The sequence below is a fragment of the Oryctolagus cuniculus genome, chromosome 12, assembly GCF_964237555.1.
Source record: "Oryctolagus cuniculus chromosome 12, mOryCun1.1, whole genome shotgun sequence".
NCBI classification, from domain to species: Eukaryota; Metazoa; Chordata; class Mammalia; order Lagomorpha; family Leporidae; genus Oryctolagus; species Oryctolagus cuniculus.
The window spans coordinates 103,034,381-103,061,688 of record NC_091443.1 but is presented as its reverse complement, the minus strand read 5'-3'; the positions used below and the strand labels follow the sequence as shown (position 1 = coordinate 103,061,688).

Below are 27,308 nucleotides of genomic sequence, written 5' to 3'. Positions count from 1 at the left end.
TTCTTCTTTCTTTCTTTCTTTCTTTCTTTCTTTCTTTCTTTCTTTCTTTCTTTCTTTCTTTCTTTCTTTCTTTCTTTCTTTCTTTCTTTCTTTCTTTCTTTCTTTCTTTCTTTCTTTCTTTCTTTCTTTCTTTCTTTCTTTCTTTCTTTCTTTCTTTGTGACAGGCAGAGTGGATAGTGAGAGAGAGAGACAGAGAGAAAGTCTTTCTTTTGCCGTTGGTTCACCCTCCAATGGCCGCCACGGCCAGCGCACCGCACTGATCCGATGGCAGGAGCCAGGTGCTTCTCCTGGTCTCCCATGGGGTGCAGGGCCCAAGCACTTGGGCCATCCTCCACTGCACTCCCGGGCCACAGCAGAGAGCTGGCCTGGAAGAGGGGCAACCAGGACAGAATCCGGCGCCCCGACCGGGACTAGAACCCGGTGTGCCGGCGCCGGTAGGTGGAGGATTAGCCTAGTGAGCCGCAGCGCTGGTCCCAAAGGACGTCTTGCAAGAGGTTAGTTCACAGTGAAGAGGAACAGCCTGCAGTAGTTAATAAACAGTTCCAAACGTGAAACGTGCAATTTTAAAGCGGTGTCTGTTGCAACCTGCACGCCCCTGGGCCTCGGCTTCCTGGGCCTCCTCCCCAGTTGCACCTGGTTCTTGGGTGGGGCCTGAGAACCTGTATTTCTCACAGGCTCCTAGGTGTTTGAGGATCCCACTGAGAACCTCTGCTGTATTTCACGTCCACTCTAGGACATGGCCCTCGGCACGTGTGGCATTCCAGGAGCTGGAGACCTGTTTTCCCGAGGTTGTTCTCCCCAACCGAATGCACAGTCTTAAGCCACTCACTGTACTTCTGCTATGGTTTGCTGGGCCCTCTGGGTGCAAGGCCTAGAATGGGAGAGAAATCTTCGCCTTTGAGGGGTTTTCAAATAAGCTGGGGTAAGATCTGTACACGACCTATACTACCATATTTATCAGAACACGCTGGGTCCCGTAAGAGATCGAAATGGTGTTACAGGAACCAGAGGAGAAAAGCCCCAGGTGGGGCAGCCACAGGAAGGTGTCGTACGATGGAGATGGTGCTACAGAGGGTGCAGCCAAGGGTGGGGATGACGGGAAGCAGGAGCCACCTCTGAGCAGGAGTGGGGCGTGCACAAAGGCGTTACACTGGCCAGGACTCTGCCCTGCTGCTCACCGACAAGCAACTCCCCTTAGTCCTTAGTGCCTCATCCAACTGGGAAGTCGGGGTGAGGGACAGAGCTCACTCCGAACAATGTTATCACAAGTTGGTCTTTCCTGATTCACTCAGCCCTGCTTTCCTGAGCAAGCTTAGTTCTCTGGTAGGACCTGGCCAGGTGGCAAAGGAAATAAAGTCCTGGCTTTTATTATTATTACTAGCAAAGCAACTCTAATAAAAACTCCTGCATCTTTGTCAAAAGTCCTGAGGTGGGTACTCACTGACCCATCCCTGGGTCAGATGTCCAAGCCAATGAGGCCAAGGGACTTGCACACACGGACTGTCCACGCCTGCGTCCTGGGAGCATGTGTGACCACACTCGCAGTGTATGGGCTGCATAGATTTGAAGTAGTTTCATGAAAGAAAGGTAGGGTGCTAGATACCACACAGCAGAGTCAGGAGCCACTACAGCCAGGAAGAACCCAAACTTGGGCTCAGTAGGCAAATCAGAGGGGACCCAGCTGAACATGTGTCCCCCGCACCCTATCCTGTGCCACTCTGGACCTGGTGCCTGCTGGCTTCTGTGCTGTGTTGTGCTCCCTCTATCCACAGCAGGAAGAACCCTGCCAGGGGACTGTTTAGTGTTAGGAACACGTACGGCGTGAGCTCCTCCAGACCAGGCCTTGAGAGTCAACTCTGAGCTGTCATCTCCAAGCATCCAACCAGGCCAGGGCAGGGACTGGTTACTCACTGTGCAAATTTTCTTGAGCCTTGAACCCCAGTCATTTTCCTGGGAGGCTCTGGTCCTTCCCTGTCGCGTGGGGGTGCCACTGTGCACTTAACTGACCAGAGCAGGAGTCACTGCTGCTGCTCCAGTTCTTCCTGGGTCCAGCCCCCTCCCGGGGAGCCAGGCTGGCCCTTGAAACTGTAGCATCATCGCCTGCTACCTTTCTGGGAAGGCGCCCCCCAAGGTTTTCTGTGTGCTTGCTCTTTGAAAACAGGAGGGAGGGGTTTTCCAGGGGCAGTGGTCCTGGAGCAGGCAAGGGGGCCGACTGAGCAAACCTGGGCTCTGGCAGGGAGGTGACCCGGGCCAGGATGGGAGCAGGTGTGTGGGGATGGCTGTGTTTGGGCAGACATGGCTGGCCGGGACAGATGGTCAGTGCAGAGTCTTGGGAGCCACTGGTTTTGAGCTGCAGGCTGGAAAAGGAAGCAAATCAAGGCAAAGAGGGTAAAAAGTGGGATGGGGACGTGAGGTTGGCGGTGGTGTGGCAGGGGCTGGAGCTTGTCGGGGTCGCGAGAAGGTGGGAGTGGGGCACAGTGCCGTGGGGGCAGTCCCGGACTGTGGCAGCATCCATAGGAACCATGAGTGCTGCTTCCATAGTAGCATGGGGGCAAGAGAGGTGGCCTTGGGGGGGACCAGGAATTGAGACTGCTAGGGTCGGAAACAGAGAGACCAGAGCTGACACCTGGGCTGGGCCAGGCCCTTGGAGTGTGGCTAAGCACCCTTTAGCAGGTCCTCTTCCGGCTGTAGCCAGCGACTGTTGTGGATTCCCAGGTCAAGGGTGAAGACAGCCCAGGGGCCCAGTGCATGTGGACGGAGTCAGGCTGGGCAGCACCAGCCACTCTGCCACATCAGCATCAGTGGCTGAGAAAAGACCAAGTGCCGAGAGAGCCCCGAAGGTGGGAGGGCGGGGACGGTCAACCCCACTGGCTAAACGCTGGGGACAGGCAGCCCCTACTCTGACAAGGGGCGTCGGTCTCTGTGTGAAGTCCAACCCGAAGGAAAGACGAGAAAAGGAAGAGAGGCAGAAAGCGCCTACGGCAGGTTCCAGCTGGCATCCTCTTCTTTGGTTCCAGATGGCGCAACACCAGCAGGAAGGCAAGAAATCTCAAGAGCAGAATGAAGTGAGATATGCAGGTTGCGTTTTTGTCATAGGATCAACTGATTCTTTTATTTTTTTAAAGATTTATTTGAAAGTCAGAGTTATAGAGAAGGAGAGGAGGGGGGGGGAGAGAGAGAGAGAGAGAGAGAGAGAGAGAGAGAGAGAGTCTTCCACCCGCTGGTTCACTCTCCAAACGGCAGCAACAGCTGGGGCTGGGCCAGGCCAAAGCCAGGAGGCGGGAGACAGAAGCTTCTCCTGGGTCTCCCATGTGGGTGGCAGGATCCCAAATACTTGGCCCATCTTTCGCTGCGTTCCAGGTGCATCAACAGGAGGCTGGGTTGGAAGTGGAGCAGCCGGGACAGGAGCCAGCATCCATATGGGATGCAGGCGTCGCAAGTAGCAGCTTTACCCACTATGCTACAACACCGGCCCCCACCTGAACCTTTAACCGGTCTAAACATCAGGTCTCTTCCAGCGCACGTGCACTAGGAAATGTAACGGACAAAAACAGCCACAGCAGCTGCTCTCACTGTGTTGGGCACCAGGTACCAGGTACTGTGTCCTAACAAAGATTAGCTCACGTGTGTGTCCCAGGAACCCCTTGCACAAGGGCTGCGAGGCTTAAGGAGACTTGGTGCCTCGTCCTGGTCACCCAGCCAGGGTGGCAGAATCCAGGGCTCTTTGGGGACATCCACGTGGGGGGGGGGGGCTTGGCTCTTTCATTTCGGCCCCTCCAGGGAGCACTCTCCCCTGTGGTGCCCCTCACTCCTCCTGCCCGTCTTGTAGCAGGAGCTGCCAGGGGAATGCTGCATCTGACCTCGGCCTGGGCCCTAGGGCTGCTGTGGCCCAGGCTCCGTACATTTAACAGCACGCCCAACGCAAGGCCCTCAGACTTCCACAGTCTGGTTTGTGCGTTTAAGGTGATGTTCATTCTCTTGTTTAGGACCTGATCCCATGCCTTGGTTTTCATTACTTTCCTGAAGTTTTTTCCAGCGTGGAAAGTGCAAGGTGCCCTTTGCCTTAACCAGAAAGGGCTGGTTTGGCACGTTGACCATGGAGGACTGCCTAATTTCCATCTTCAATCATCTACTCATCTGGGGAGCTTTGGCTCCTGGGACAAGCTGTCCATAGCTCGTGTCTCACTTGCTTGTTGGTAGGTAGGTAGGAGGAAGGAAGGAAGGAATACTTCTTATGTGGATCTCCATTTGCAGCTCCAAGCACCCAAGCTGACTACTTACTGAAATCAGTTTTTTTTTTTTTTTTTTTTTTTTACAGGCAGAGTGGACAGTGAGAGAGAGAGAGACAGAGAGAAAGGTCTTCCTTTTGCTGTTGGTTCACCCTCCAATGGCCGCCGCAGCCGGCGCACTGCGCTGATCCAAAGGCAGGAGCCAGGTACTTATCCTGGTCTCCCATGGGGTGCAGGGCCCAAGCACTTGGGCCATCCTCCACTGCACTCCCGGGCCACAGCAGAGAGCTGGCCTGGAAGAGGGGCAACCGGGACAGAATCCGGCGCCCCGACTGGACTAGAACCCGGTGTGCCAGTGCCGCTAGGTGGAGGATTAGCCTATTGAGCTGTGGCGCCAGCTGAAATCAGTTATTTTTCTAAAGTTACCAGTCACAACTCTGAGCCAGTATGGATGGTGGATCTTGAACACTGGCAATGCATCTAGAACCCCGAGGAAGAATCTAGAACACCAGTAATGGATCTGAGTGCTGGTAATGGATCTAGAACACGGACAATAAACCTAGTCACTGAGTGTGGGAACCCTGAACACCGGCAACGACTCTAGAACCCTGAGAAAGAATCTAGAACACCAATCATTACCCTTGAACTTCGGCGGCTTTGCCCCAAGTACAAACATCAGACGCCCCCAAGACCTCCCCAGCTCCCCTGCCATTCTTTTGATGGCTTGATAGACCTAACACAAATTACGTAATCATCAGTGGACTCCCTCTGCAAAGTCTTGCAAGCACCCAGAGGTGCGACTGAATGAGCCACGTGACTATGGGCTGTGGACTTAGCCTCTGCCAGGCCCTAATGAGTTTCCTTATCCCTGCCTCATGTAACAGGTGGAAGCAGCAGAGGACACGATCCATACGAGGGGACTTGCACAACAAGTTCACAGAAAATGGAGCTAACAGATATTTTGGGATACAAAAACTGTGATAGCCGTGCGAAGTTTATAAACTTTGTGAATCTGCAGGAACCCCCTCACAGAGATCAGTATTTTTAGCATCAAAACAAACATCCTTTTGGAGTCCCCTTGTGTATATACGTCCCGGACACGATGAAGAAGACGAATAAACATGGGCACCATCCCAGCAATCCACACCACGAGACGGGCATCCCCCCCTGACCCACAGAAACTCTGGCCCAAGAAAAAGGCCCCTCCCAGCCCCTGGGAGTGCAACGTGCTCATGCTCTGGGCTGCCGCCTGCAGCGCGTCCTGGAGTCCCCCACGCCTGCCCGCACCCTCCCTTCCCGACTCTGGGCCCAGGGCTGGCCGGGAAAGGTTGGTGCCCTTAGGTCTGTGTCCCGAGCGGATACACAGCTGTTTCTGGACCCTCAGTGCAAAGAACCTTCGGGAGGGGAGGGGGAGGGGAGAGGGTCCTGGGTTTGTGGCTTCCCCAGCCTCGCCTTCTGCACCGTCCTTGAAGCCTGCCTAGACCACTGCCAAGTCTCTGGCTGCCCCAGGACCACAGGATTCTCACTTCCACGTGGACACTGAGAGCTTTCTGGTTTCCTTCCAATAAATTCAACACTTGGGCATGGCACCGGGACAGAGGAAGACAGTCTCACTGTGCTGTCACAGACGGGGACGGTGGTCAGCAACCGGGGTCGCATGGCCAGACCCACGTTAGGGAAGACGATGTAGACGGTCGCCTAGCTACACCCCTCGGCCTGCCCCTTAGCGTCTCCTCCAAACACAGAGAGGCGGGCTCCCAGCCAGACACGTGCGTTCCCCAGAGAACTGCAGGAAGAGCTCCGACCCTGCCTGGGCTGGGCCTCTTTCCTCCCTCACGTGCGTGATTTGCTGATCAAGTGTGCAGTCCAAGAAAACACTCAGAGCGCAGCTCGCAGTTTGAAGGCTGCCGTCCGCGTGCGAGCTTTTCCTGGGCTATCAAAGTTGGAAATAAACCAGCACACGCTATCACTCTCCTCCACGAATTCAGATATCACGACCCGTTACTCTGAAACAGACCCGGCGGATTATCTAGGACGCTTCCCCCAGAGCCTGGGTCAGCCAGACATGACCGGCCACGCTGGGCCCTGAAGATGACAGATAAGGTGACAACTGGGATGGAGAACGACCTAGCTCATTAGGCAAGCTCATTAAAGGCATTCGCAAAGCCAAGTCTCGTCTGATAATCGTATGCTACAAAAAGAAAGGAATCCTTAAGTGGCTATAAAAATTATTATGCAACCTCAGAGACAACAAAGTCTATTTTTGACTGGATTGCCGTTGTTCCTTAAATGGGGATCACTCCGGATGAGGCGGCCGAGGAGACTGAGAGAAAATGTTTACAACAAAGGCAGCCACCTCGTGGCCATTAGACGGCAACCTTCCGTGAGGCTGCAGGAAATAGAGAAATTATAGGTTGTTTTTTTTTTTTTTAGAAAAAGGGCCATAATTTTCATTAACACTTGTTTTAAAAGGGACGACGCATTTTCTGATGGTGTGCACACACACACACACACACACACACACACAGGCGCTCACTGCTTCGCTGGACCAGGCGGCGGGTCGGTTCTGACAGTGGCCTGGCTGAACGGACCGCACAGCTCTGCTCTCTCAGGTGCGTACTTTTCCCGCCGTGACTCAGTGACTGGGTAGGAGCGACGCTTCCGCTCAGAAATTCACCGCGATGGAGGAAGTGCGCCGCCGCCCTGGCAGGTGCAGAGCCCGTGAGGCCAGAGCGGGCCCCGGTGGAGGAGACCGCACAGGAGGGCGTCTGCACCTCTCCACCCGGCACACAGCAGGCTGCCCTGAAACCGGAACACAGCTCACTGCAGGGGCAGGGGGTTTACAGGGTAACATCAAGTTGCCATTGCAGTATTATGGTCACTTCTTGCCTCAAACCGGGATTGCTTAAAAAAACAAAACAAAAAAAACCCCCAAAACCACAACACTCTGAAAATGTGTTTTGTGACATCTTCTTTAAAATATTTATAGGGATCCACTGTATTGAAAGAGAAACCTTCCTGAGACCGACCCCTCGGTGTCCCTGACTTCAAGTCCTGACGAGGAAGGCGCTGGCCGGTGGGGGCGGGCGGGGTTGGGGGCGGGGGCGGGGGGGGCTACTTGTTCTTGCTGAGCGTCCTCTGCTTCTCCGCGTGCTCCACAATCTTCTCCTCCACGTGGAGGCCCTTCCGCTTCCGCACGGCGTTCATGTACTTCCGGGCCTGGTTCTCGGAGTCAGCCTTCTCCCCGAAGTGCAAGTACTCCTCCTCGGTGGTCGGCACCCAGAAGGGGTCGCTGGGAATGATCTTGTAGAGAGGGGACAGAAAGTGGGAGGTTAGGCACGCACACGTCGATGGCAAACCCCATCTATGGGCCCCAGGTCACACAGTCGTAGCCGACGGGAGAAGCTGGGCGGTGGGCAGTTAGGCTTTACGCGGAATGGGAATAAACCGGTGTGAAGAATCTGGGGCGCTGTGAACAAGTGGCAATAGATGGGGCGCCGGTTCTGTCCCGGTTGCCCCTCTTCCAGGCCAGCTCTCTGCTGTGGCCCAGGAAGGCAGTGGAGGATGGCCCAGGTGCTTGGGCCCTGCACCTGCATGGGAGACTAGGAGGAAGCACCTGGCTCCTGGCTTCAGATCTGCGTAGCTCTGGCCGTAGCGGCCATTTAGGGGGTGAACCAACGGAAGGAAGACCTTTCTCTCTGTCTCTCTCTCTCTCACTGTCTAACTCTGCCTGTCAAAAAAAAAAAAAAAAAAACAAAAAAAAAAAACAAAAAAAACAAAAAAAACCCAAGTGGCAGTAGATTAAACCCAGCTTGTACCATCTACATTATCCTTTGCTCACGGAGCTGTTTCAGGAAACAAAGACAGAAGGCAAACCATTAATTTTCAATAACACAATTTAAAACTTTCCTTTTCACTAGGATTTATCTGGGTGTTAGTGTCTTTTCATCAACACTGCCTTTGTCCCCAGCAAAGACCGACATGTTCCTGGAAGCACATTAGTTCTTGCTCTCAAATTCAGTGCAGTGCCTGGTGAGCGGGACCAGAGGCAGACATGAGTAGCTTCCTTTTCTCTGCACGCATACAGAGAAAGGTGGTGAGGAGAGATAAACCTAGAGGACGGCAGGCTTCGGACAATTCCCTGCTGACCTCACTCCTTGAAAGGAAGGGCAGAGGGCAGAGCTTGGAGAAGGGCAAGGAGGAGAGAGCCGGCTAGTCTGGAAGCCAGACTTTGTAGAGGGATGGCCAGCAGCCACATCGGGATATTCAAGAAGGTGGTGACCTTGGACATGGACCCATCTGAGTGGAGTCCAATGCCCCAGAGGCTGACTTCCGGGGTACGACAGACGCCTGTACCCACGCTGCCCCTTTGGACTTGTCAGGGTTAGAAAGCCACTTGCCTCTCCTTAAAGACCACCTTCTCCAAGATCAGCTTGATCAGTAATGAAGCCGAGACCCTGGCCTTTCTTTGCCTTAGGGTTGCTGTTGTTATAATTCTTTTATTTCTCAACTAGGGGGAAGGTTATTTATTGGGTAGCCACAAACCCCCAACACTTTTCAATTCAAAATATAGAAATGAAAAAAAAAGTCAGTCACTCTTCAACATGGAAGGGGAAACTGCTGTGGGCCAGGAAGAGAGAAGTTTTTGGAGAGAGAAGAGGCAATATCACAGTAGTAAACCCATGCAAGCCCACAGGCAGCCACGGCACGTGTGAGCCATGTATGAAGGGCCCAGAGCCACGTGCCCCGGAAGACACCTGCTCGCTCGGCTCTGCAGCCAGGACACCCGTGTCTGCCCAGGCTGTGACCAGAAACGAGGCAGACACAGGCAGCTGTGGAGATGAGATGCAGCCCGTGCTAACCTGCGGTTCTGCACCACCCACGCTGGCGAGGGCAGCGAGGGAGCCGCGGCAAGGGACGTGGTTGGAGCCACGCACTGGGGGACAGAGGAAGAGGTGACTGAAACACCGACTGGTGAGGCCCCTCCACGGCGGGACACACGGCAAGTAAACTCCTGAAGATGACCTTCCGTGAGTTACAGAGCGAAGGCACAGCACGGAGTCCAGCGCCCGGCCAGCCATCAGAACCGACAGAGGGCAGAACAGATGAGCAGGTCGGGAAGGGCAGCAGAGCAATCGAAGGAACCTGAGAGAGAGCAGTGGGTCCCGCAGACAAACAGAGGGCACAGCGAGCATCCAGCAAACATTAGGCAGTTGTAAAAAAGACGTCCAGCGAGAAGACCAGGTAATGCTGCAAAGTAGTGAATTAAAAGACTGACATGGATGCAGAGTACATAAAGAACCTTTGCAACTCAACAAAAAGATAATATAAAAGTGCCAACAACCCAATTAAAAAATTGGCCAAAGATCTGAAGAGACATCTCTCCAATGAAGATATACAGACGGTACATGGGCAGGAGAAGAGAGCACTAGGGAGAGGCAAGTCCACACCGCCACAAGGTGCCACGTCCCGCCCACTGGGGCAGCTGTGATAGAAGCAATGATGCAAACAGAGAGGATACGAACACTGCAGGGGATGCCAAGACACGGGAAGCCTCCGTCCACTGCGGATGGGAACGGGGAACGGCACAGAGACCGGGACAAAAGGTCTGGCAGCGCCCTGAGAAGTTAAATTAATGTTGGACTCCCCACTCCACGCCTCGGTACTGATCCAAGAACTGGAAAGAAGGACTGGATCGGGTACATGCACGCGCAGGGTCACAGCAGACCTGCAGCTCACGCCTGGAAGAAGGCTCCAACGTCCGCAGTGGCTGAGTGGATAAACAAATACGGCTCACCCACGGAACCGGCTACTGAACAGCCGCAAACAGGAACGGAGCGCTGATACGACACAGAGGTACCCCCAAACACTGTGTGATGCGAACCCAGACACAAACAGTCACACATTAAACGCTTCCCTGTGTATGTAACGTCAGAACAGATTAACCCACAGAGAAAGAACTCAGCCGGGTAGTCGGGGGGCCTGGGGTACGCTGGGATGGTGAGGAGCCTTACTCTGGAGTGAAGGTGGTGGTCGCACACATTGTGAATGTGCTGAAAGCAACAGAACTGCTTACGGTTCTTAACTTTATGCTCTATGAATTTCAGCCCAATAAATTATTATTGAAAAAAGGCAGACTTTCGGAAACTTCCCAGAGTCTACCAGAGAGAGACAGAAATTGCAGGGGGTATCTAACACGAGTTCTAGAAGCAGGGAAGGCAAGTCCTTAGGAAGCACACGCTGGGTCCCGAGCCGGCAATGCAGTGAAGCCCCTGTGAGCAAGTGCTCCTATCTGTGAGCTCCTGAGTGCCCGCGTCTCACACGGGCATCGGTTCGTATCCCAGCTGTTCCACTTCCAACCCAGCTCCTTGTTAATGGCTTGCTTTCTTTAAGATTTATTTTATTTACTTGAAAGATTTTTAAGATTTATTTTATTTATTTGAAAGTTACAGAGAGGGGTAGAGATGGAGAAAGGTCTTCCATCTGCTGGTTCACTCTCTAAATGGCTGCAATGGCTGGAGCTGAGCCACCCGACCCCAGGAGCCAGGAGCTTCTTCCAGGTTTCCCACATGGGTGCAGGGCCCAAGGACTTGGGCCATCCTCCACTGCTTTCCCAGGCCATTGCAGAGAGCTGGATCGGAAGTGGAACGTCTGGGACTCGAACCGGTACCCATATGGGATGCCAGCACTGTAGGCAGGGGCTTTACCCACTACGCCACAGCACAGGCCCCAAGGACGCCATTTTGTAATTCACAGAAAGGCACTGAGCAAGCTGCTGTCCTGGGTCTTAAAAACAAAACAAAATAAAACAAAACCAAAAAACCCCAGGCCCCAATTCAATTTTTTGCTCAATTTCTCACCATGATTATGGTTGGCAGGTGGAAATACTGTGTTCAGAATGAACTTCTTCAGAGCCACTGGAGTCATTTCTCCCTCACCCTGCGTGAACTTGAGGCGGCCCCCGGGCAGTGCCCCCGCCCGGCGAGCCCCTGTTCAGGGGCTGCCCCGTGCCCCGCAGTGCGTTGGTCGACGCTGTTTCTCTTTCTGTGCCTGTCATTAGCGCCTTGTCTTCCTTTTTCACAGAAGGGTAGAACTTGAGAGAAATCATGCGACTGCTGACTTCAAAGGTTTCCTCATGGAAAATGCCTGTAATTTTATTTCCTCCGTTTCTCGAAGCACTTTCTCTCAAAAGCCCTTGATTGTAAATTACATGGTGTGGCAGAATACAAATGAAAAAAAAAGTGCCTTGGAGTGAGAAGCCAGAGCTCAACAACTGTGTTATTTCTAAAGCTAACCACGGGGTGGGGCGCGGGGGGAACCGAGACAGCCATGAAACATCAGATCAATGGCATTTAATTGTGAGATGTCAGCTTTGGGGAACACGAACACAACAGGTGTCCGAGAGATGACGGGAGGATGGCTCAAAATTGGGGCAAAACTTTCATGGACGGCAGTCTCTCCTCTAAAATTATTTATTAAAGAGACTGATTTTTAATAATAAGCTGTAGTGAAGTCAGAAACTCGCATTTTAAAAAAACCACTAACTGCATAAGGTCAGTTTTCAGCATTTAAAAAAAATTATTTCAATTCTGAGACAAAGGAGACTGAAAACCATCTCGGCTTTCAAGTAATAAAACTCACGTACTTGCAAGAGCCTCACTGATTTTATCTGAGTTGCCCCTAAATGCCCACCCATCCCGGTTTCTTTGGCAGCAGGAGTTCCGGCTGGCACACGGCGGCCTCGGCTCAAGGGGCGCGGGCACACGTTCTCCATGAAGAGCCAGACGGGAAGTGTTTCAGACCGTATGGGCCTTATGATCTCTGTACTTAGCTCTGCGTGAAAGCAGCCACAGAAAAATACACAAATGAATGGGTATGGCTTTGTTCTAGTAAAAATTCCTTTACCCGAACAGGAAAGGAACCCTACTTGGCTGATCCCTGACCTGGTCAAATGCTGCAGTTCTGGCCTTGCGGAGTGGGGCTCCGTTAGACTGGTCACAAGACTGGTTCTGGCTAACAGGAAGGGATGGCGTGATGTTGTGCAAGATGCAGTGTGTGTCCGCACAGTGAAGGTGCACTCCTGACTCCTTCCCGCCCTGTGCCTATTGGCTCAAACGCGGACGAGACGGGGAGGCGGAACAGCCGGCCTGCGCACCAGCACAATTCTGCCGAGGGTGGAGAAATGCAGCCATCTGGAGTGAGCTGGGCTCCTGGCACAGTGCCACGCGCCAGCCCTGGACTACCTCCTCCACCTCCAGAGACAGTCTCCCCTTTACTTGGGCCACTGTATTGTGGGTTCCCTTCCTGACCAACACCAGGGGTCCTCAAAAAGTTTTTGGAAGATGCACCCACTGATTTAAAAATGGTTTTGCATTAAAATAAACTTATCTTTACATTCCAGTGTTCCGTGAATTTTTGGAGTATCCTTGTATATTTGCCAATTAGGAAATGAGGTGGACTTTATACTTTTCTAAAAATGTGCTTTGTAAGATCACTTTCAAGGATAAGACTGTAAAATGATGACATCTTTGAACAAGAACCGGAACACGTGAGCTCAAATGTGTCGTCCTGCCAGTCACGATGCCACCTTCACATTAGCTCTGAGTGTGTGTTCTGGACGTGCACTCACGGACAGCAGACACAGGGGTTGTCGGTGGACGCACACCCTCTCTGCAACCCCGGGTTCTGCAGTGTTGAGCAAGGCATCCTCATGGGACAGAACACTCGTCATTGCTATGATATTATGGAGCCAGAGCTGTGAGTGCTGAAGGCAGTTTTCTTTCTTTTTCTTTTTTTTTTTTTTTTGACAGGCAGAGTGGATAGTGAGAGAGAGACAGAGAGAAAGGTCTTCCTTTGCCGTTGGTTCACCCTCCAAAGGCTGCCGTGGCCAGCGCACCACGCTGATCCGAAGCCAGGAGCCAGGTGCTTCTGGTCTCACATGGGGTGCAGGGCCCAAGCACTTGGGCCATCCTCCACTGCACTCCCGGGCCACAGCAGAGAGCTGGCCTGGAAGAGGGGCAACCGGGACAGAATCCGGCGCCCCGACCAGGACTAGAACCCGGTGTGCCGGCACCGCAAGGCGGAGGATTAGCCTAGTGAGACGTGGCACCGGCCAACTGAAGGCAGTTTTCACTGAAGGCAGTGCCAATGAAGAAAGTTTTTGCCTCTCTAGGTTGTTACACCGAAGTGAACAGCTCTCTCTCCAGTTCTAAGTATCGTCCAGCCTCCTGGCCCAGGATCGCAGGTCTGGTCACTAGCGCCCGTGGCAGAGGACGCCTATGACATTCCCCAGAGTGAACGTCAGTAATGCATCTACGTGACTGACCCCTCGCTTGTTCCCAGGTGTTGTTTGCGATAACCTGTCTCTCCTGCTTCCTACTTGTTTATGTTCACATGTGGTAGCTGAGTGCCGAAAGCAAAGCTAAAAAGCTAGGATTTTTGTGAAATAAGAAATTACTATCTGTAAGCTTCAGGATTAAAATATAAATGCTTTGGGGCTACTGTTTTCAACAAAATGAAAGGTAACAATGATAACTACTCAGACGTAAGTTAATAAAACCATTGAAAGAATATTTAGTTTCAAACGTGCAAAATTCAAGAAAATTTCACAGTAAGTCCCTGAAGAAATATAGAATTTATATTGAGGGGAAAAAAGTTACATAAATCAGAACACTAACCTTGGTTCTACCATGCATTAAGAATGTGATTTTTAGAGCCGGCACTGTGGTGCATGGGTTAGGCCACAGCTTGCAACACCAGCATCCTGTACCAAAGAACTAGTTTGGGTCCTGGCTGCTCCACCTCTGATGCAGCTCCCTGCTAATGCATCTGGGAAAGCAGCAGATGATGGCCAAGTCCTTGGACCCCTGCACCCACGTGGGAGACCAGACCCAGATGGAGTTCTTGGTTCCTGGCTTTAGCCTGGCCCAGCTCCAGCAGTTGCGGCCATTTGGGGAGTGAAACAGTGGATGGGAGATCTCTCTTTGTCTCTCTCTCTCTCACTCTTTCAAATAAATAAAAATCTTTTTTTAAAAAGTAAGTTTTTTTAAGCAGATGAAGTCCAATGCTTTGGACTTGCAACTTCACTTGTATCAATTTAGATGATATGAACTTGCAGAATTAAAATCAAATTTACCTTGGCCAAAGTCAGTTTTTCTCTAGTGTCATTTACTTCACTGATTGACCCGATTCTAAGTTTAATTTTAAAATGCAGATTCTTTCTCAACTACTCTCATTCTCCATTAATTATCTGAATTTACACCTTCTGGGCAGACATTCGGCCTAGCAGTGAAGACCCTGGTTGGGATACCCACATTCCACACTGAAGTGCGGGTTCGCGACCGGGCTCCAGCTTCCTGTGAGACAGTGCGAGTTGCTGGATTCCTGCCATCCACATGGGGACCTTGGATTGTATTTTGGGCTCCTGGCTCCAGCCTTGGCTGTTGAGACCGTTTTGGGGTGAACCAACAGATGGGCGCTTTCTTTGTCTCTTTGCTTCTTAAATAAATAAATACATTTAAACTCCATTTAAAGTGTTCTAGAGAAATGGACCCATCAGGGTAAACACAGAGAAAGAACAACTAGTACTGAACCTGAACCTGAGTTTTGTGGAAATAAAAAGACTTGAAGAAAAAAATCTGCACCTCGGCGTGAAGCCTGGTGCCGGGCCACGCTGCTGAGAGCACAGAAGGAATGTGGTGTGGACAGAGAATGGCAGTCAACGGCCTGCATGTGGCGATGGCAGCCACTCAGTCAGGTACTTGACACATCGCATCCAGGGGCCAAAAACACTCAGGGAGGCTCACAATTTGTCCAAATAAGTGGCAGAACTAATATCTGAAACCAGGACCGATTCCAAGTCAATGTTTCTTCCACTAAACTACAAACTTCCATGGTGAAAGCCAAAAAAAAAAGTGAACTTACTTAGAAAGTTTTCTTTAAACAACCTTTCTGCGTATGTTTCTTAGTTTAAAAATTCTCCTCCTGACCCTCGGCTCTGTCTTGAAACGTAACCTGCGTTAGGCCCGCGTCACCCCCCTGAGCCTGCTCAGGAAGGGTGGCCTGACCTCACTGCGGCCTGCTCTTGTCTCGCCTCGACCTGAAGAATATTGCGCTCCAAGCTGTTTTCTCTCTGGCAACGTGGGCCTGTGGAGTTTTCCTTCCCGAGTACAGATACGGCTCATCTTCTCGCCTCCCTTCATCCACGCCGACGCGGAAGTGCTCTGATGAGCATTCACTCCACAGCACTTGGAAGCTGCACACACCCTGAATCTTCATAATGGGGCCCGAGGAATACGAAACACAGCAGATCTAAAGCTCCCCCTTGCAAGAGGCAGGACTGTTCCTGCTCTGGGCGCCGGAGGTAGTTTTTCCCAAGTGACGTTTCACTTTCGAAAGATCCGTGATGCTCCTGTGAAAGTCTAACATAGAACTTTACAGGGAGAACACGAGGATTAAGTGTTGTGCATCTACACTTTACACTAAATAAAAAGAGAGGGTGAAAAACGCGTCCAAGTGCGCACGAAAAGCCACGCAGAATCGAAGGTCCATTGAACCCGGATGAGCAAAGCCCCCTGCTCTCTGCTGTCGTCCATCTGAGTGCCCAGGGCCTTCCGGTAGCTCCCGGGGCCTCTCTGGCAGGGAGCACAGCCAGGGATGTAGAGGAGGACTGGGGAACTGGGGATCTCACCTCCCAGTGGCTGAACACCAGCTGCGGGCTGGCCAGGCCGCTGGTCCTCTTCCTGATTTCATCGGCGAAACCGAAGCTCTCGGCCACGGGCAGCACGGCCTTGATGATGAACATGTCTGTCCCTTCCTTCATCTCTTCTTGAAGCACTCGACCTTCTCGCTTCGACAAGACAGCATAGACGCGGCCTGCAAAGTCAGAAATGGCTTCAGTTCATCGCCTTAGCCACACGGGGACACGACTGCCTCCATGCTGCACCCTGTATAAATTTGTTATCGGTAATTTTGGTTTTCAAGAGCACGGGAACGTTTTTGACAATATGTATCTATTTGAGAGCAGGGAGAGACAAATGTGAGAGACGGATCGATCTATAAATCAACAGGAAGAGCAAGAGAAGAGAATCATGGGTGACTGTGAAGAAGCTGGGACAGCTAGCACAGACGCTCCCTAAAGCCGCCTTTCTTCTACTTGAACGGCAATCGTAATTACAGCAATCACCCATGCATGCGTTAGCCTCAGAGATCCTCTCTGCAGATGAGCAGGGCTGAAGCGTCCTCTGAGACTCCACTGTGTCCTGGACTCCTGTCTCCCAGGCATCTGGTGTGCATGCCACCCACTCATCCTGTATGTTTTTGAAACGAATGACTGAAGGCACAGGATGAAATTATCTGAGTCCCTGTACCTTTCTCTCTCCTGGTGGTGGATATGAGAAAGGATAAAGGGAAAAAAAGAAATGGTGGAAAACTCAATGTATTGTAAGGCTTTAAGAAGTTAAAACAGTGGTCAGCGTGCTGGCGTAGCAGGTAGAGCTGCCGCCGGCGACACCAGCGTCCCGTATGGGTGCCGGTTTGTGCCTTGGCTGCTCCATTTCCGATCCAGCTCCCTGCTAATGACCTGGGAAAAGCAGGGGAAGATGGCCCAAGTGTGTGGACCCCTGCACCCACACGGACATCCAGGTGAAGCTCCTGGCTTCAGCCTGGCCCAGCTCTGGTTGTTGGGGCCATCTGAGGAATTAATCAGCAGTCCAAAGCTCCCTTCTTCTCTTTCAAAATAAATAAATAAATAAATATATTTTTAAACTAAAACCAACCAATCCCATAAACTGATGGGCCTTTATCATCTTTAGGTTTAGCTTAAAAACAAAGTAGGGGTTAAGACGCTGCTTGGGTGCCGGCACCCGACAGGGAGTGCCTGAGTTCAGGTCCCGGTCTGCACCCAGTTTCAGGTTCTCGCTACCGTGCACCCTGCCAGGCAGAAGAGAGACCTGGATAGAATTCCAGGCTCCTGGCTTTGGTCTGGTCCAGCGTTGGCTGTTGCAAGCTTTTGGTGTGTGAACAATCAAGTGGACAATCTCTCGCTCTGCCTTTCAATTAAAAAAAAAAAAAAATGTAAAAATTCTGTGAGTGACAAGAAAGGTGCCACTGTGACCCCAACTCTCCACCACCACCCTGACACTGTGCCCTCCCCTCCCCTCCAGCTGCTACAGTATCTTCTTTATACATTAAAAATATAAAAAATGATTAATCTATTTACTTGAAAGGCACAGTAACAGAGAGAAGAGAGGAAGAGGGAAAGGGAGGAGGAGGAAGAGGGAGAGAGCTTCCATCCACTGGTCACTCCCCAAAAGTCCACAACAGCCACGGCTGGGCCAGGCCAAAGGCAGGGGCCAGGAACTCCATCCGGGTCCCCCCTGTGGGGAGCAACTCGGACTAGACTGTTACTGGAATTAAGACTTATTCTATGCATCTGCTCTCCCACAATATGGCGCTGGGAGAGGAGGAAACAGCTTCTATACAGCTGCCTCCAGTTCAACCAATAAACAGCAGGACCTGCTCCTGATTGCAGGAGAGCAGCGTACTCAGCGTGTGGGTAGCAGAGTTGGGATTGGTGGAAGAGGACTATAAAGGAGGAGAGAGACAACATGCACCAGGAACATCTGAAGGAACACCTGTGCAGCCCCCGAGAGAGCCGGCCGGCGGTGTGCCGCTCCCCCGCGGAAGTGGCGAAAGTGGCCAGGGGGAACCGCCCTTCCACGGAGGTGGAAGGGACGGTAGCCAACCCGGGAAGAACCAGCAGCAAACCCGGGGAGGGCCGAGCAGACGAAAGAACAGCGCAGGGTCCTGTGTCACTCCTCCATGAAGAGGGGGAGCGACATAATGGTGCCGTGACTCGGATAGGAAGCCTAGGTAGGGTTTAGTGTCGTTCCTCCATGAAGAGGGGGAGCGACATAATGGTGCCGTGACTTGGATAGGAAACCTAGGAGGGAAGAAACGGGAAGAAGTGGGAAAATACCGGAGAGAGACTAGCAAAGAGCCTAGGGAAAAGCCGGACGGAAAAGGTGCCGGAAGAAGCTATCGAAAGCCTAGGCATAGACTCGGATACGGACTGTGGGGAGAAGCCAGGAGAAATGAGAGGGGAATATTGTTGTTGGAAGAAAAGTTAGGGAAACATACCGGGTAGAGAAAAATGTTAGAGAGGATGCAGCCGCGGGGGCAGGCCGAGGCGGAGACGTAAGCTATCTTGGGATTGTCAAGTCAGCCCGGGGAACAAAAGGCGAAAATCTAAAAAAACCAGAGGTGGAGACGTGGGCCAGGTTGGAATCCATCAGATTAGCCCGGGGAGCAAAAGACGGGAAGCCAAACCGAAAGGCGGAGACGAGAGCCAGGTTGAATTCGCCAGGTTAGCCCGGGGAGCTTAGACTGAATACCGGTGGCGGAAACGTGAGCTAGGCTGTGTGATTCGCGGAAGCCGCTGCGTGCAGAGAGAGCACGCGGGGCGTGAATAGATAGGGAACATGGGGCTGGCGTGAAGGCTGTGGTGCGGGCGCGAAGGGCGTGGAGACCGCTGAGCGCGCGAAGCCGAGCCACGCAGAGCCGGCCTGGAAAAGCAGTGGAAGATGGCCAAGGTCCTTGGGCCCCTGCACCTGCGTAGGAAGACCTGTAAGAAGCTCCTGGCTCTGGATTGGTCCAACTCTGGCTGTTGCGGCCATTTGGGGAGTGAACCAGCAGATGGAAGACCTCTCTCTCTCTCTACCTCTCTGTAACTCTTTCAGATAAATAAATCTTTAAAAAAAAAAAAAATAAAAGATAATTGAAGGCCCTACTGTGTGAAAGGGACCAGGGAAGAGGTCGTTGTCAGAACAAAAACAGCAACAAAAAGGTCAATCACATGGGATAGTCCTGACTGGGGCTCAGTTCTTAATGTCTGCAATACAGGGGTCTCTGAGGCTGGCAGTCACCCCTACGTTGGCTCCTGTGACTGCCAGACTCCAGGGTAGAGAGAGCATGCCACAGTAAGCCATGACTGCCTGCAGTTACACATCTGGGGTTTTTCCACTCTGAGCTCACAATTTCTTCAATCACTCGCAACTCAACTCTGTTTTCAAGTCCTCTTCATCGCTTAAAGCCCATTAAAAAGATCTTGATGCATAGTGTCTTCTCTAACACCCAAGTTCAAAAAAAAGCTCTTCCCCATTTGGGCTCCACTGAATCCCATCTGTTCTTTTATGGTGCTACAGATGTTTCTTTTCCATAATAGTAAGCAAGATTAATTTGTAGATTCTACAGTTTAAAAAAAGAAAAAACAAAAAACCCTTATTTGAAAAGTGTAGACAGACAGTTCTCCATCTAACAGTTCGCTCCTCAACTGTCTATAACAGCTGAGGTGGGTCAGGCCAACGTCAGGAGCCAGGAACTCAATTCACGTTTCCCACACTGGTAGCAGGAACCCAAGCACGTGCAGCACCACATGTTGCCTCTCATGGCACGCAGTAGCAGGAAACCGGACTTGACTCCAGGCGCTCTGATACGGGATGTGGGTATGTCAAACAGCACATTAACCATGCACAAAACACCCAGCCCTCTACAGTCTTGCAAGCTAGAAGTCAGGCAGCTAAAGGTATGCTGTTGTCTTTCTCAGAATTTAAGAAAGGAAGCAGCTGTTCACAGCAATGTTTTCTCTAACAGGTAACCAACAGGAAACAATGTGAATTTCCAGTTTAGGGATGATGGGTAAGTAAACTATAATGCATCAACTTGACAGGACGTTATGCAGCGTTTAAAATGAACATCACAAATACAAAGAAGCCAAATGGAAGCACGCTCATAAAATAAATAATAAAAATATAATAATAAAAATATATTAAAAATAAATATAATAAATAAATAAATATAATAAAAATAAAAATATATTAAATATAATAATAAAATAAATAACCAATAAACAACTGTCCCAACAGTGGCGACACTGGTTAGGACACCTGATCCCACACTGGAGTCCCTGGGCTTGAGTCCCAGGTCTGACTCCTGACTCCAGCTTCCTGCTGGAGGCAGTGCCGATGGCCCAGGTTACTGGCTTCCTGCTACCCACATGGGAGACCTGGACTGAGTTCTTATCTCCCAGCTTTGGCTTCCTGGCCATTGCAGGTATTTCAGAGAGGGACCTAGTGGATGGAAACTCTTTCTCTCATCAATAAATAAACAAAATTAAAAGCAAGAAAAAAAATGCAGCATCATTTGGCAACATTGACACACCAAATAAATTAAATAAAAAGTAAAATATTAGATTACTTCTGCCATAAGGTGACAGCTATGTAAAATGTACTACTCTGGACAAAAATAGCAAAAGAACATGGAAAATGAGATGGAAAGGAAATCATTCAAGGAAGATCTTTCTTCCATCTTGTGATTTCTGTTATAGTTGCTAACACTGTGGAACAACTTCAGTTACACACACACACACACACACACACAGAGGAACACACTAACCTCTTTTTCCTTTTCTCACAGACACTGAACTGTTAAATCAAGCAAGCATGGTGGACAGGGACACGGATGGGCTTCCGGGAAAAGGGAGATGAGGTGTGCTGTGGACACAGCGGGGGAGGTGGGCTCCCGCTGCTCTACAGGTGAGTTCAGCTAACAAGTTGATGCCTCCTGGAAGGGAGTCCTCAGTGGCTCTGCTCACAGCTCTGTCCTTACTACAACAATCAGCTCCTTACAGATTCAGAAGGCCAAAGCCAAAGCTGGCAAGAGGCTGGCAGGGCAACAAATATGTTGTCTGGAGCAGGATAGGGAGGTAAGGGCCTACCTTCAGCAAGGCACAGCCAGCATGGATAAACGCAAGGTTCTTCCATCAACCATGACTGGTGAAGTGATCCCAAAGGGCAGTTTCTATCAAAACAACAGGGAACCCGTTTACTTTTGAGCTCAGCTGTGGTCTTCAGCGGGTGCGGTATGAAGAAAGCCAATTTATCACGAAGCTGGTAAACTTACTCTACCTGTCGAAGTCCACTTCAAAGTACCATCACTGTCATGAGGCCCACTCTGTTTCAAATTTCGCTAATCCCACTTTCTTCTAACATTTCACTGGAAAACACATTTGCGCACTAACTTCATACACGTGTTAATCACCGTAACTTATCTCTCAGAACAACAATCATGCTTAACACAGTGTTGGCATAGGCACCTCAATAAATCTTTGCTGATTTGTGAAATACAAGAAGAATAAGAATATAGAGTAAGAATAGGTTTAGAACAAGAGAAGTCTTTAAAAGGTACGGTTGAAGGTGAGGGTATCGTCAAAGATAAAAAACAAAAACGAAAATCGAAGAGATGAACAGGTTAGAAGGCAGAAATACAGAAAGAGACCATTCCCTCGCCAAATGACACGCATGCAAAAACACCCAGCATTGCTGAGGTCCAGTCAAGCCCTTTAATTAAACTTTTCCTGGGTGAAAAAATAAAAGAACCACACCTCTAAAAGGTGGAGTTTAAAAGTAAAGCCCATTTTCTTGGGACTCTTTTCCCAGATAAAATGATACTGAGATGATTACTCTCCAACAAAATTTGTTACTTGACTATATGCAAATCAATAGAGAGATTTCTTGCTTTAATAATCTGTGTAGGAAACAGGTTTAAACAGACTTGGAGGAAACTCATTTGAACCCGAAGTCAACTTGTGCCAATTCTTAGAGAATGAAATCAACAGTCGACAAAGTCTGGAAGTTTCTCAAGACCTCCGAACACCCAGGCGGCCTAAGTGAAGGCCCACGGGGACACAGAAGTTCTCTCCACTCTGTGTGATCAAGAAGAAGCTACACTGACAGAGCCTGGAAGTGAGACGCTGGCCACCAATATCAGAGTCCCTCAACAGCATCGAGAACACAGGCCTCAGCAAGAGGACTTCAAGGCAATTCAGCAGGGGGAAGAAATCCAGACCAAGTCTCAACAGAGCAGCTTTGTAAGGCACTGGGTGTGGCAGTCAGTTGGTCTCAGGGAAGTCAGGGGCAAGGACAAGCAAACAGAAACTACCAGCCAAGCCACAGTCGCCACAAAGACAGTAAATAAGAAAGGTTGCACGGGGGGACAGTGAGGCCTGGCAGTGGGACCTGAACCTGGACATGGCACGGGAAAGAGACGCTCCAGAGAGAGAAGACAACAAACCATGCCAGGGCCCAGGGAGACACTGCTCCCTGGAAAGTGGCAGGCGTTGAGTGTGAGGGCCAGCAGAGGCCTGTTACCACATAGATCAGAGGACAGGATGACCAATGGCATTCTGAGGGACTGTCCTAGCCTGGCCTGGTCACATGCGGGGGCCAGGTGCTGATTCCCTAACAAAAATGAGAAAAAAGGACACAGTGGGGTGACTCAAAGGGCAACTCGCCCGTCCGCTGGGAAATGCAGTCTGATCTACACCAACAGCTGATTCTGGCTTCAGGGGTTGTGCTCAAAATTTATTTTCTCAGAAAACAAAGGACCAATGCCACTTGAAATGCATAATGCAGAAGTGATGGCAATTTGGGGAGGAAATGTGTGTTCCCATTATTTTGGGAGGAAATACATGTTCCCATTATCTTGAGAGAAGGGATAGGCACGGCCTACACGGGTCAGGAGCATGTACAGGATGCTCAAATGAGCCGAGCCTTCAGCGGTACAAGACTTGATACAACGCAAAGGACCTTTTCCACTGCGTTCAAAATAAGGAGAAGTGCCCACAACTTGGAGATGCTGGGGGAAGGTTAACAGAAGACAGGGGGTCCCAACGTCTATGCTACCCCCATTTCCCCAGTAAGGAGAACGGTGACCAAAGGACAGCACGTGCAATGCAGGAGAGGACACCGACGTTCAGGATGCTGAGAAGTGGATGAGGAAGTTCCTGGCTGTCTTAAGCGAGTTCAAGTCCCAAGGACCAGAATTGTATCTCACAGTTCTAAAGAAATCTGCCCTCGAGAGAAATCAAGGGTAGTAATGTAGGTGCCAGATGCAGGTAAAAAAAATGACTGACCTTGAGGATAAAAACACTGAAAGTCATATGCTAATCTCTTGTAAAATTAAAAAAAACCCCATTTATATATATTTATACAAGTATAAGGTAAACTTTTGGAGATACCATGGACTTTTTTTTTAAGATTTACTTATTTGTTTGAAAGGCAGAGTTACAGAAAGGTAGAAGCAGAGGCAGAGAGAGAGGTCTTCCATCTGCAGGTTCACTCCCAAGATGGCCATGACAGTTGGAGCTGCGCTGATCCGAAGCTAGGAGCTTCTTTCTGGTCTCCCACGCGGGTGCAGGGACCCAAGCACTTGGGCCATCTTCCACTGCTTTCTCAGGCCATAGCAGAGAGCTGGATTGGGAGTGCAGCAGCTGGGACTCGAACCAGCGCCCACATGGGATGCCAGCATGGCAGGCAGTGGCTTTACCTGCTACACCACAGTGCCGGCCCCAGACAACATGGAGTTTGTAACACAAAAGAAGTTTGTAATAAGAGAATGCTATATGTGTAAAGGCATTTAACCTCATCAAAACATTTTGATTCAGGAGGCTGGCGTAGTGGGTTTAGGCGCTGTCTGCAATGCTGGCATCCCATATGGGTGCCAGTTCAAGTCCTGACTGCTCCACTTCTGATCCAGCTCCCTGCTGATGTGCCTAGGAAAACAGCAGGAGAAGGCCCTAGTGCTTGGGCACCTGCACCCATGTGGGAGACCCAGAAGAAGCTCGTGGCTTCTGCTTGGCCCAGCCCTTGCTGTTGGGGCCATTTGCGGAGTGAACCAGCGGATGGAAGATCTTTCTTTGACTTTCAAAGAAATAAATAAATCTTTAAAAAAAATCAATTCACTACTTGAGTTTCATTTCTCACCAGGTAAGAAAAAAGTAAAAAAAGTGAAAAAAGAATCAATATGTTAAGATGTTAATATGATGTTTTTTGCTTTCCTATTGTTATAATGTTTATTATGTAATAAATTTAATTAAGAAAAATTGCATGGACTCAGATTATTCATATGAAAATACAAGAGTGCATAAGATCACATCATTTCTATGGTCTAGTCATTCAACAAAATTCACATTTGTTTTTTGGGGACCAGAATGGGAAGACACAGCTTATTTCTAGAAAAAGATAAAATGGGGTTGGCGCTGACTTCCCATATGAGTTAACGTCAGTGCAAGGCCCAGGTTTCATTAACAGAAGAGTGCCGTATCTCACAGTGCGTCTATGGTACGTTCCGGCTGGATGGTATCTGAGGCCCTGTGTTCAAATCCCTTTGCTTCCTTTAAGAGGAATACCAAACAAAAGCAGGTACGAGGCAGAGCCGCTAGCACAGTGAAAAGGCACAAAAGCCACACGATCACGGGTGGAGGCCTGGAGTTTCCTCCCAGACAGGCAACCGGAACGCTAATGCTATCCTCAAACACGCAAAGTGCTGCCGCACAGAAGAGAGGTGAATACGAATGCTTGGGAAATAGCAGGAGACAGCTTTTTTTTTGCTAAAAAGTGGAAATTCTAATCATCATGGCGCTGGCTGTGAGCTGTCCGTCAAGAGAAGCAATCAAATAGCGGTGCTGCGAGACTGGAGAAGAGCTCTTAAGTCCTCTTCAAGGATCTGAAAGAATCAAGACGCTTGATTTTAATTACCTCTACCTTCTGGTATTAAGGACATTCGCAGTGAAAATGAAGAATATCTGGAAATGGCCAGGACTGGTGCTCCCCCAACTAATTTACAGATGCCGTGAGATGCTCACAGGTGTGCTGTATGTAAGAGGGGTCGAGGACACAGAATATCACACCTCCTGTTTGGAGGGTCCACTCACAGAGCTCAGTAGTCTTACAGTTCTCATATCTATGTAGCTTTGTTTAACCCAGCTGTTTCTGAAAGGCTGTTAGGAACACTCAGCTCCTCTCACAGGAAGCTTACTGGGATGCAAGTCCAAATTTCTTCTTGGAAAAAAAGTAGTGTAGGTTTGGGTTTTCAAGGATTAACCAACCCAAGAACCTTACTATGAAGAATGTAATTAACCACATACTGACCCAGAAGATTGTAGGGCTAGAGGAAACCTGAAAATTGGTCTACTCTCTCATCTGGTGCTCAACGCTCGTTGACATTCTCCTTAGCAATGACGAAGTTCCCAGGCACTACACACTCTCATTGTGACCTATAATGAATTATGGCCCTCTTTTTCTTGACAGTGAAGAAGGTAAGTCTCAGGAAAGTAATATCAGCCAAGAGTCAAAAATAGCTACATTAAGTGTCAGGGTTCCACGTCTCTTGTGGATCCCAAAGGCTGCTTCCCTCTGACAGAAGCCTCGGGAGCAGAATTTGCTGTCACGCAGGGCTGGCGCTGCGGCACAGTGGGTAAGCCTCCACCTATGGTGCCAGCATCCCACATGGGCACCAGTTTGTACTTAGGCTGCTCCTCTTCCCATCCAGCTCTCTGCTATGGCCTGGGAAAGCAGTGGAGGATGACTCATGTGCTTGGGCCCCAGCACCCGTGTGGGAGACCCGGAAGAAGCTCCTGGCTCCTGGCTCCTGGCTTTGGATTGGCTCAGCATTGGCTGCTGTGGCCATTTGGGGAGTGAACCAGTGGATGGAAGACTTTCTCTCTGTCTCTCCCTCTCTCTGTAACTCTGCCTCTCAAATACACACACACACACACACATATATAAAAGAGAGAATTTGCGATTTTGAGAGAAGTCACCAGTAGTTTCTCTTCTTGAGGAAGGACCAGAATTCACAGAAGCCCCTTCGTGTCGGGAGCAACACCACGCGGTCATGTTCCCTGGTCTTTTTCAGGATGACTCTGGTCACCCAGGCGCCCAGCTCACTCCCTGGAGAGAAAGTGCTGCCTAGTTTTGCACGGGAACCCACACGGGCAGGTTAAGCCTCAGTTACCAGCCCTTTCACTACAGAAGAGAGAGTATTTGTTGCAAAATAAACAATCCTGAGTAGTCATGTTTTTTCTCCCCGAAAGGTTTCAACACTTAAGGCCTCTGGCTTTCAAAGAGCTGAATTCCTTAGTACAGAAGACCAGGCAGCTTCTGTGAACGCATTACACGAATGTAAGTTTCTGGGCTGGGAGCGTCACTGTCTGGGAACTCCCCACCGCACTCTCGCTCCTTCCTTACCGAGAACGTCCCCGGTGGCCATGATGTCGCAGGTGTACATGGCGGCCATCAGACGCTGGGGCTTCACCTGCAGGGCATAGCGGCACGCCTCCTTCATGGTGGCGATCAGCTGTCCTGAGAAGGGCCCGTAGCAGTCCACGAGCGAAGAGTCTCCTCTCTGGGAAGTCCTCTTCTCGCCCGGCTCAGGGCGTTCCTCTTGTGGTGCCTGGTCCTCACCTGCACTGGAACGGGGCCCGGCTTCCACCTGATCGCCTTGTTCCTGATTCTGCTTGTCACCTGCTCCTGGTTCCTCAAGTTTACTTAGGTCCCATTTTTCCAGAACGAAACAGACCCCCATGAGGGGCTCCTCACACATGGGGCCCGAGAGGGTCGCTAACTGGAAGCCGCTCACGATGCTGTTGCCCAAATCTCGGTGCCTGCTGGCGTCCTTCGAGGCTCTGCCGGTGGCGCCTGCCCATACCGAGTTCTGGAAGTCTTCGCTTTTACTGACCAGGATGTTGGGCCCACATTTTCTTGGGCCAAATGACCAGATTTGGTCAACAGTGTTCCTCCATTTCCTGCCTGTTAGGTGCTCCTCCAATTTTCTTTTGAATTCCTGAATTCTCTCTTGGACTTTCTGATGAACTGCCTGACCATTTTTGCCCTCATTCAAAGAGCACGTCAGCTGCTCCATGGAACGAATCAAATCACAGTTTTCTTCCAGAATCTGAGTGACTTCTTCCGGAAGGGGCATGGCGCGAACACTGAGAGTGGCGAGTTTGTTGGGGGTTGTCATGGTGACCAGCCCATCAGCGTCCACTTGGACTCCTTCCGGGACCTTGCTCTGGTCTTCTTTGGCTTGGTGTATGACTGCAACTTTTTGTTGTTTGCCTATTTCTTCATTGACCATGTCAACTTTGGGGGGTTTTGTGATTGTCTCTCTGAATGGAATAATGGGTTCAGAGACGCTGATCTGAATCTTTGCAAACCTACAAATTCAAAAGAGATAGGTTATAAT

At 50.4% G+C, this 27,308-nt stretch overlaps 1 protein-coding gene across 1 annotated transcript in view; it reads right to left on the bottom strand.

Annotated features, from left to right (window-relative positions):
* Positions 1-7,183: 7,183 nt before the first annotated feature.
* The window catches only part of EFL1 (elongation factor like GTPase 1), a 143,069-nt gene continuing 122,944 nt past the window's right edge, over positions 7,184-27,308 (bottom strand). The window contains exons 18-20 of the mRNA XM_002721464.5: positions 26,312-27,279; positions 15,919-16,103; positions 7,184-7,532 (exon numbers count right to left, since the gene is read on the bottom strand). Of these exons, the coding sequence (XP_002721510.2) occupies positions 7,344-7,532; positions 15,919-16,103; positions 26,312-27,279 (1,342 nt within the window). The 3' untranslated portion in view covers positions 7,184-7,343. The remainder of the gene's footprint in view (positions 7,533-15,918; positions 16,104-26,311; positions 27,280-27,308) is intronic.